The sequence below is a fragment of the Triticum urartu genome, chromosome 7 (assembly GCF_003073215.2).
Source record: "Triticum urartu cultivar G1812 chromosome 7, Tu2.1, whole genome shotgun sequence".
Taxonomy (NCBI): domain Eukaryota; kingdom Viridiplantae; phylum Streptophyta; class Magnoliopsida; order Poales; family Poaceae; genus Triticum; species Triticum urartu.
The window spans coordinates 715,188,478-715,199,491 of NC_053028.1; the positions used below are offsets into that span (position 1 = coordinate 715,188,478).

The following is an 11,014-nucleotide window of genomic DNA, read 5'->3' on the forward strand; positions in this document are numbered from 1 at the left end:
CGAGTGCTCCTCCAGCAGCGCGGACCAAGTGGCTTCCGCCCGAGAGCCATGAGTTCAAGATCAATGTTGATGGTGGATCCTCAAAGATAGGTGACCGGGCCGCCTCAGCGGCTATCTGTAGGGACAAGGGGGGCAACTACATTGGTGCCTCGGCGATCATTTACGAAGGTCATCTCGATCCGACAATCCTTGAAGCACAGGCATGTAGCGAAGCTCTCTCGCTTGCAGCCTATCTGCAGCTCCAGTCTGTTTGTGTTGCCACACTGCTTGGAGGTAGTAACAAATTTACGGGAGGAGGTTCCATGCAGATATTACCCTATCTTACAGGACATAAAACATCATAGGGGGTTGTTTAGTGACATTAGTTTTATTCATGAGAATAGAAAGCACAATGGAGAGGCCCATGCATTGGCTAAGGCAGCCGCTTCTCTTAGTCCTGGGCGCCATGTGTGGCTTAGTATTATGTCCGATATCATCTGTATCCCATTATGTTTGAACGCTCAATAAAGGATGCGGATTGCTCAAAAAAAAGTTAACGAGTGCTCCTTCGGGAGCCTCGCAATGATCAGCGTCACTTGACGCGTTCTCAACCATTCGCCACATGTCACGCTCTGGACGCTTCCTCGGATTTTGTTTTTGTTTTTATTTTTCCGCTCTCGTTTTCTGCTTTTTAAATGGGTTTTTTCGACATTTTAGTTTCCCCCTGTCTTCCTTAGCTTTCAGAACAAAAAAAAATTAAAAACAATTGCGTGAAAAAACGCGTTTTTTCCCTTTCGCGAGAGTCACGGTTTTTCTTCCGCGAGAGGCATGGTTGTACTTTAGCGAGAGTCACGGTCGTGCCTTTCGGAAACGAAAAAACCGAGTTTTCACTTTTTTTCTTTCTTGAGAGTCACGGTTTTGCTTCCGCGAGAGGCACGGTTGTGCTTTCGCGAGAGTCACGGCCGTGCCTCTCGGAAAAGGAAAAACAAAATGCATTTTCTATTTTTTTCGCGAGAGTCACGGTTTTGCTTCCGCGAGAGGCACGGTTGTGCTTTCACGAGAGTCACGGCCGTGCCTCTCAGAAAGGAAAAAAATGCGTTTTCTAATTTATTTTCTTTTGCGAGAGTCACGGTTTTGCTTCCGCGAGAGGCACGGTTGTGCTTTCGCGATAGTCACGGCCGTGCCTCTCGGAAACGAAAAAAAACGTGTTTTCTATTTTTTTCCTTCCACGAGAGTCACGGTTTTGCTTCCATGAAAGGCACGGTTGTAATTTCACGAGAGGCACGGGCATGCCTCTATCGGAAAGGGGAAAAACCCGTGCTCCCGGTTAGGTTTTTTCGTGAAAATAAAAAGTTCGTCAAAACCTATCAACATGGGATCTAGTTTTGAAGATCTCGACGTGAGGAATCCAACGATGAAACCGGTTCGAGATCTGGACGCACGGTTTAAGAGATAAAACCTTCATATGATACACAAATACGTGGTCTCATTTTGATTTCATATGATACACAAATGAAAGAATTTTTTGGCCTTCAAAAAAGAGGAAGATGCATACATGCATAAAGTATTAGAACCATATGAATTGAGATTGAAAATAAACAGGCATGTGAAATTGTGAACATAAACACACTCAATTTGGTATACGCTAGCTATTTTGTGATGAAATGTTGAAGCAGTTTAATCTTGCGGGCTTGCCAAGCAGATGCGTCCAGATCTAGAAGTAGTCTCTCCTACTGTATTAGATCTAGAAGTACTCTCTCCGTACCGTATCTGTATACAGTTAATGGAAAAAGTTAGAAATATTGTAAACATGCTTTGAGAACGCAATATATATGCTGAAATCTATGAAGAAATATAACGTCGGTCAAATTTGGACGTGGCAGCGAGCCAGCAACCCAGACTAGGCACACAAGAGGTACTTACATGCAGGGCTGATCAGCAGGTCCAGCGCGGCGCGTCTACCCTGGGCTGCGATCCTTGTTCGTACAATCTCAGCCTGAAGGGCTATTTCAGCTTCATGAGCGCTGTTGTTGTTGCTGGCGGCCGCTGCACATGAGACGTGTAAGTCAATATTGCACGTTGTGCAACGATAGTACGATGCCCGCCCCACGCCTTTGTTGCACGCGGCACAGCAGCCATCGGCGACGACCAGTGTGAGGTCGTGCGCCGGGTACGTGTGCTGCGCGCTGCGCACAACCTGGGGCAGCCGCCTGCAGGTCGGGTGCATGTCAAACCCGCATGGTGGGCAGCGGTAGAGGAAGGATCCGCTGCATCTTGCGCGCCGCCGCCGGTGCTTCACCTGTTGCCGGCCTCCTTCCAGTTCCCTTCGCCGAGGTCGAGCACGCCAAGTTCCCATGCCTTTTCCAGCTGTGCTGATGACGAGTTGTTCCCCAACTGAAGGAACAGATCAAGGCCATGGGATCCAGCCGGTGAGAGTCCCTTGACCGCATCACCTTGCTGAACACATGGTGGGGGACGGCATGGACGAGCTGCTCGTCGGCATCCATCCCGTGCACCCAGCCCCCGCCGACGATGGCCGCCCATCACCCTCGACGGGGCGCGCCTCCAGCATCCTGAGAATCAGCGCCCACCTCCCTGGGAGAGCTCCTCCTACCTCCAGAGGAGGCGCATGAGCCGAGCCCAGCCATCACGCGCCCGTGGCCAACAACAACCTCCAGGTCGCATCAGCGTTCGGTGGCATGGGCATGCTCTCCACTGATTGATTTTTGTATGGAAGATTTTTCTGAGTGGGGGCCATGCAACGCCCATGGGTGCTGTGTAGGAGTACATGTTCAAGACAATCAACAGCTTCTTTGATGACTTCCTCACCTAATGGAGAGATACAATTTTGGGACAGTGAATAGATGTCTAATAGGTTTGTTGGCTACTTCTGAATGTTCCTAATCTGTAAAACCATTCAAATTTTATTATGATTTTGCTTGAACAGGGGCACCGCCGCATGAGGAATGACACTTTGTGGCTAGCATTGGCGACGACCACCACTGGACACGAGGGATCAACATGCTGACTGAACGAGCTCGTCCTCGGAGTTAACTTCCACTACTTTCACTGATTTGGACTCACTTCTCTTCAGTCCAAATATTTGGACTCTCAGTTAACTTCCTGCTTTTCAGAAGTTTAATTTAGTTCCACCATTTGAAATTCTTCAGCAACAGTTGGTCGTCGGCCGTGAGGCAGTTAGAGAACATGGTGACTGTAGCATAAGCTACACAGCCGGTTTTTGCTCCGATCACCTGCCTTGCTACTTCTGCGTGATTATGATCTGATTTGTATGCAACTCTGACATGTGAAAATAATGAAGCTGCCAGCTGGTTCTTTGCATGTTCCAGAGAGCTTTTGTGTTCGTTTAATTTTGATAGAAATTTGGTTCTCAGTTCTTGGATGCATAGCTCATCTACTGTAGCAGTTATCTTTTGTTAACTGCAACAGTTAACTTCATTGTTACTGTAGTGGGTTCCTATTATAAATTGAGAAAAAAAATAACTGATGCAGTTAGCTGTGAGATGCAGTTCTCTTTGGAAATTGATGGTCCCGTTAGCTTTAGGAAAAACCAGAAAGTTTAATTTGCATTTTACAAAACAATTCATCTTTTATGGTCCAGTTAGCTTTAGAAAAAACTGAGGGACGTTCTGCAGTTTGTTTTTCTTTTGATGAGAAAATGTAGTAGTTAGATGAGCACTCCCGCCATGGTTGTAGGAGGAGAGAAATGTAGCAGTTAGGAGTTTATTTGTCTTTGTTGCTTCGGGCCACAAGAGAATAACTGTGAAAAATTGTTGTAGCAGTTAACATGTAAAAATGTCACAGTCAATGTGTGAGAGAAAAAAGTTACTGTGTTACAGAAAAAGGAAAAATATTTGTTGAACCAGAAGTTAACTATTCAATTTACGAGCAGTTTTTTTTTTGCAGGGGTAATTTAGCAGCAAAATTAGCATCGTTTTCCTTCAGTCCACCTTTCGTGTGCGTTCAGTCATGTATTGCCGTCTCTATTTGGCATGATTTGCAGCGAGTTTCTTTGGTGTCTATTTTTATTCCAGTGCCTTGTTCTTTCTGGCAAGACAGTGCTTGTGTTAATGCTTATGGTAGATTAGCATGTATTATGATTAAGAACTACAATTGATCAGCATATTGAGTAAGCAAGATGGTCGGCAATCAAACTGAGTGCTAGCATTAAGCTTGAATCCTGGTCGTTCCTTCTCCCCTTCTCTATTTTGCTATAGTCTGAATATTCTGAATTTTGAATACTTGCAGGTACCGAAAATTCATGCCATTTTTTCTTTCGTTGCAACAGAGAGTGTGACATGTTTTCTTTACACTTATAATACTTAGTAAATTTGCGCCAAATTTATAACACATTGAACGTTATATTTGCGCATACAGTCCCCGCTAAATTTATGTCAATTGTTTCAACTGCATAAACCCACGGGCATCTATACTATTTTTTATATTATATAAATGGAGGTATAATCTTATTGGTCCTCCCATTTCGTATGTCCATGGCATTTTTCATATTGAGCTAGGCTATTCTACCGATCATCTGTCCTGGGCAACTTGGCCTCTGCCCCGTTGGTCCGTGTAGCGTTCCACCAATAGAAAAAACAATGCCCTGCCAACCTATCCGTGCGACCCGGCCCAACAAATCAAACCCGCCATCCTGTCTAGGATATGAGGCAAAAATCGTTGACCTCTAACTCGCAACCTGCACTATTTTTTGTGTAGATCGTGTTAGCCCGCAAAAAAGGTATTAAATTTGATGGTTGTTTGTATCCTTCACGGACTGATACTAAATTATTACGATGTAAATCTGGATAATACAAACACAAGGCGCAAGCATTAGATTGTGCAGATGTGGCCGGGATCTCAAACGCGACCGTTCGCTGGTCTTTCCATGCGGGCGGTGCAATTTTGTATTGGTTCCAAGCTCAGGTGGAACGTTCGCTGTGTAGTGAACATCATGACCGACAATGATAATAAAGAAAAGAAGTGGCAACAAGGATGGAGGCACTAGGGGTGATAATTTGTTTCTCCCGTTGCAACGCACGGGCACTTTTGCTAGTAATAATAAAGCACGGATTGACTTTGTCGGGTTCACCGTCATAATATGCTTCTTCCCGTGATTTTACATTTTCAATTTGAATTTAAAACATATTCGAGGTGGTACTAAACAGTACAATGCGAGGAGAAAAACCAAAACCACGTTTAAATTTTTTTTCGGGCCTGGGCCACAGGCCACGTGAGGCCTAGAACCACGGAAAATCGAAATCACAACCAACCGCCCCGTCCCTTGATGCTGAAACGAAGATTCGTTCTCCAAATAAATTAATAGTCCCACCTTGCTTATCTATATCTGATCACACTAATTCATATACGTCCGTGAGTTGCCTGAAAACAAGCCGCCTCGAAATCTACAAGCAGAGGGATCCTCAACGAAATTAAACACGAAGGAGCAAATAATCAAGATTTAGAGAGGCCCAAGGAGAGGAGGAAACGAAGGAATGATTGAAATCAAGATTCGGGGCCGCACCACTCGCCGGCACGGCTGCTCGGCTCATAGCACATGGAAATAGATCAATATGGTCTTACGAACACACTAAAATTCTCAATTATATCTCAGTTTTGCATAAAGAAGCCTACATAGTAAATAGTACATGGACCATAGCACATACCTTGAGATGTTCAAAAAGACTATCTTTCTGGCCTACATTTTTGCATTGCCATGAAGGCATCAATTATGTCATCTTCATTCACCTCGGAGAAAGCATCCCTCTCAATGTATGTGACTAGGCAATCATCCAAAAGACTATCACCCATCTTATTTCTCAACTTGTTCTTGACAAAACTCATGGCAGAGAACGCTCTCTCAACATTTGTTGTTGCCACCGGGAGAATCAATACCAATTTTAAAAGCAAGTACACCAAATGATGAACTATATGTCTCCCCGTTTCAACAAGCTTAACCGAGAGATCAACAAGATTTCCAAGGCCTTGAAAGTTCTCATCATTTCTCATGTCATCAATATAGTTATCAAGTTGTAGTTCAAGGTGTATCAAGTCGGCACTTAAAAAGTCTTTGGGATAAAACTCAGCAAGTCTTTGTACCTTGTGTGCATCAAAAGAAATAAATGAGTTAAAGAGATTCTGTACCAATTTTGAAAGCAATACAAATTTTAGAAGCAAGTTTGCATACCTTTTGTGCATCAAAAGCAGAAAATGAGTTGGCGGGATTCAAAGCAGACATACAAGATAGCAGCTCCATATTGATCTCATCAAACCGATTTTCAAGCTCTTGACTAATTTGATCAATGACTCCAAGAAAAACTTCTCTTCGAAAGTGATCATCATTTGTTTGGGGTCGAGCAAACCGTGTTGATCTTCCATAAGGCACATAATTATCTTCCATTATAGGAACTTGAATGCCATGCTTGTTACAAAATAGTGTGACCTTTTGCAGAAATGCATCCCACCCATTAGCCCTAAGCTCTTGTATTCTACTTTTTGCAGTTCTAACAAGTGCCATTGCAGTAAGAATATCTTGGTCTATTCTTTGCAAACAATCAGACAAATCACTTGTGTATCCAAGAATGACAAGCATCAAGTGTGCATTGAAAATAAAGTCAAATGACTCAAACACTCCAACAATAGTATGAATTTTGGGCCAATCACTTCTTTGTGAAGCATCTTGTCCAAGAGTTATGAGCACATCACGGATTGTGGGATACATAGCAATAATGTTAAGAACAGTTTTGTAATGAGAGCCCCACCGAGTATCACCAGGCCTAGGTAACCTCATCTCTTGATTCAAACCACTCCCAGTTTGTAACTCACCACATTCAAGTAGTTTCATGATATTATGAAGTCTAGCATCTCGAAGCATGTCATGACGCTTACAAGACACTCCAATAACATTCAATAATAAAGACACTCGGTCAAAAAACCGCACACAATCATCATTTCCCTTGGCAACAGCAACAAGAACTAGCTGGAGTTGATGTGCAAAACAATGAATATAATATGCAGAAGGTGACTCTTTCATGATCAATGTTTTCAATCCTTTAATTTCCCCTCTCATATTACTAGCCCCATCATATCTTTGCCCACGAATTTGTGTTATAGTCAAACCATGATCAATAAGTAAAGTTTCAATTGCTTCCTTAAGTGACAATGAAGTAGTGTCACTTACATGAACAACTCCAAGAAAGTGCTCACACGGCCACCCTACTTTATCAACAAAACGCAAGCATAAAGCTAGTTGTTCTTTATGTGATACATCACTAGACTCATCAGCTAGAATAGCATAGTGCTCATCACCAAGTTCATCAATAATTTGCTTCCTAGTAAGTTGTGCACAACATTGAATAATCTGTTGTTGTATCTGATGAGATGTCAATTGGCAGTTACCTGATGCATTCTTCAAAACATACTTATTCGCCTCCTCACTATTTGCTGCAAGCCACTTCAATAGCTCAAGGAAGTTTCCTCTATTGCTAAACTATTCACTTTCATCATGCCCACGAAATGCCATTCCTTGATGAAGAAGAAACTGCAAGCATCTAAGTGAATACTTCAACCTCATCTTGTAAAGACGTAAATCCTCACTGTTCACCTTCACAAAAAGAGCATCAATTGTTGCCCAAGGATTCACAAATAAGTTATATCTCTCTTGAGCTGCATTATGCACACTTGATACATAACCAACATGCTTAAGAAGAGCATCCTCTCTATTCCAATTACTCCACCACCATCAGTAAATGCATTAGTTCCCTTACCACTAGTTTTTTTCTCTTTGAACAAGTAACATGCAAAGCAAAATGCAGATTCCTTCTTGATACTATATTCAAGCCAACTATGATTATGAAGCCACAAAGGATTGAATGAACGTTCTCTACTCCCAATTTTTCTTTTTTTAAAGTCATGCGCATAAGGTTTGAATGGCTTTTTAAGGATATATGATCTTTGAACTACATCTTGATCATTGATAGGATAACTTGCAATGGGTAGCCTTTCCCCAGGATCATGTTTAAGACGACTAAAATCATAAACCGGTGGTGATGGCGGTGACACATCTTCAGTTTGCTCTATGGTCACATTTGACATAGACAATGTTGGTTCTTCAATTTGCTCTTCGATCACAACTGGCATACACACAACTTCGTGGGTCTGCTCTTCAGCCACATCCGGCATATTCTCTGCCTTCTTCTTCTTCCCTATCTTCATAGCTTCTCTTTGGAAAAGAGAAACAATGTCTGCTGCCCTCTTCATTCTTCAACAATTCTGCAAGAATACTACTTTCTATCAGTACTACTTTCTATCAATAAAGCTAATTGAGGCCGAAATGAGTGCAGAATTATCTATGTGTTCATAGTGCAAAAAAGCAAACCCTAAATCATAGATTTGGGGGTATTTGATTCGGTACCTTACTGCAGCCGGATTTGGAGGGGGGCGATCCGGCGAGGGCAGGGCCGCCAAACAGCCGTCCGGCGAGCGGCGACAGGGGCGCAGGCAGCCGGCGCTCCAGCAGGGCAGAGGTATAGCCGCGCGCTGGGACCTGGGACAGGCGGACAGCCGGACAGGGGCTCACCGCGGGCGCAGGGAGGCCGGCGGGCTGGAGAAGAGAGGCGGGACGCGGGAGCTTCCTCGGCGGCTGGGCGCCGGCAAGGTCGCCGGGCGCGAACGGCGGCGGCGAGGAACGTACGTGCAAGAGGCGAGGAGGCGAGGCGGCCGTCGGAGTCGAGGTCTCGAGGACTGGACGAGTAATCTGAAATTCTCGATATGGACTTGGTCTGTTTATTGGGCTGGTTTTTTTTCTGGCCCATTTAGAATCTATATATATATATATATATATATATATTGTCTCAGAATCCCAGGGTGGGCCGCGGCCCACCCTGGCCACCCTGTACATCCGCCACTGCATAAGAGAGAGGGTCAAAAGGGGGAGCAGTGGAGAAGGGGCTGCGGGCTCTTCACACTCACCTCGCCGGTGCATGAGCGCTCGGACTCCCGGAAGCGCGTGGATCAAATCGGGGTGGGAGGAGGTCCCAGAAGGAGCTCGCCATGGCCGCTGGCAGTGGTGGAGCAGGGGCCGCCGTTCCCGGCGGTGATGGAGCCTGGCGGCTCGTGGGAAGCCGGGTTCCCAGCGGTGATGGAGCTGGGTGATCCCGGCGGTGCGCGAGGGTGCAAGAGGGGGGTACGGTGGTGACGGCACTGGGCAGCGGGGGATCCGGCGGCGCGCTGGTTGGTGCACGGCGTTGGGCGTACGCAGCCGCGGCGTAGCGTGTGGGGACTCGCGGTAATGGAATCTGGGTGGGGGAGGTCCAGATGGAACGTGTTATCGTGTGAGGTGACACACGATGTTGGACTGGACCGCCAGCGATGCAATTGATTTCTACGTGTTAGCTAGCAGCATTGTTGACCCATAAATATCTCCATGCACGTCGTGCTTTTTCAAATAAATGTGCAATTTCGAGTAAATATCCCCCAATCCGTCACGCGGACGGTTTAGCTCACATACTATCACCCGAAAAAAAGTGTTTGTTCTATAAATTATGCACACTTTTGAAACTGTACTATATATTTTTGATTTAAGGCTGAATTTGACTCTGTACTGAAAAGGAAACAAACACTGCACATAGATAGGAAGGATTGGACAATGTTGGATTAACATATATACACAGTTTAGACACACACCACAAAAACATATATGCTTGCACGTCCAATCTTTACCTAATAATAAAGTAAATACATGATAAATTGACAATGGTATATACGACTGCATAATAAATCATTGCTCCAAAATACAGACATTTACATGTCATGGCAATAGAGTCTTTTGTTGATCTCAATGAAGCTATTGTTTCACGACATCTCATCAAGGTGTTGTGGTTGGCCACTAGTGGCTGTGATATGTTTTTTTCTCCCGTTGCAAAGCATGGGCATTTTTGCTAGTAATAATAAAAGGGCTATTGCTTTTCTTCCTCCCTAATTTTTTCGTCCATTTTGGTATGTCATCATCGCCCTACATGGTTTGCAGCTTCCTACGTCGTCATCGCACTATGGTTTGCAGCTCCTTAAGTGTAATGGGCCAATTTTTTCTTTATGGGCCGCTACAAAAGTTAGACCTCAGGGCCTGCCCTTCCCTTCCCTTCCCTCCCTTTCCGGGCAGTAAACAGAGTTCGATTATGTCTACTAGTTGAGTGCCCGTGCGTTGCCACGGAACAACAAACTTACATCTCATTCACCATCATCATTGATCTCCACCGCCGACTCAACCTTGCTAGTTGTCTCACCATCATCGTTGAATGCACAATCAGCCTTGCTCTCCCTCATCATTAGTTCAAGAGAGGGTCGTCGCCCTCCCGGAGCCCTAACAACCTCTCTGCTTAGAGCACCACTCCCATAAAATATTGGCTTATGTTTTCTTTTCCATACAATATACTTGTCATCGTTTCTCCCATCTAGCTATGTTTCTCAATTGTCCACGGGGTAAATGTATGTACATCTAGCTATGTTTCCATACAACATAGCTATGTTTCCCGTTTCTCACATCAAAGTTATGTATGTACATCAAAGTTTCCCCGTTTCTCACATCTAGCTATGTTTCTCAACCTCCACTCCATCCCCTGAAGAAATAAGGTTGACATTTTCCACCCTCAATTCGTTCGTGGAATTTTCATTTGGCTCTGTGGCTCATTTGAATAAAAAAATCTTTGTATTAAGATAATCATGTTATTAGTACAAAAGTGGGGTGCCCTTTGGTAACCAATCATCGGTAATGATGATACACTTAGGAAATTAACACTGAAACCTGAACTTTTGTCTACTAACCAGATGATCCATGCTAACTACAGACATGTACTGCATATAATAGTATTCATTGTGAATGCTTGTCTATGCCCAAAGGAAGAAAAATATAAGAAGCTCTATAATACTGGAATAATTTTTGAAGTAGTCTTCTCGCTTAGGGTGAAAGTAAGCAGAGGCGACAGAATAAGATACCTGATAACGTCGATTAGGAACCCTA

General features: G+C 44.2%; 1 protein-coding gene across 1 annotated transcript; it reads right to left on the bottom strand.

Moving 5' to 3' along the window:
* Positions 1-1,723: 1,723 nt before the first annotated feature.
* On the bottom strand, positions 1,724-2,335 carry LOC125519617. The gene is made up of 2 exons (XM_048684361.1): positions 1,903-2,335; positions 1,724-1,749 (listed from the first exon to the last, which is right to left on the bottom strand). Exons 1-2 carry the CDS (start codon positions 2,333-2,335, stop codon positions 1,724-1,726), a joined length of 459 nt encoding a protein of 152 aa, XP_048540318.1.
* Positions 2,336-11,014: the final 8,679 nt, after the last annotated feature.

Coding starts and splice junctions, on each gene's coding strand:
- LOC125519617 (XM_048684361.1), bottom strand. CDS start 2,335: ATGGGAACTTGGCGTGCTCGACCTCGGCGAAGGGAACTGGAAGGAGGC. Junction 1,750..1,902: donor CCTGCTGATCAGCCCTGCAT/GTAAGTACCTCT, acceptor AACTGTATACAG/ATACGGTACGGAGAGAGTAC.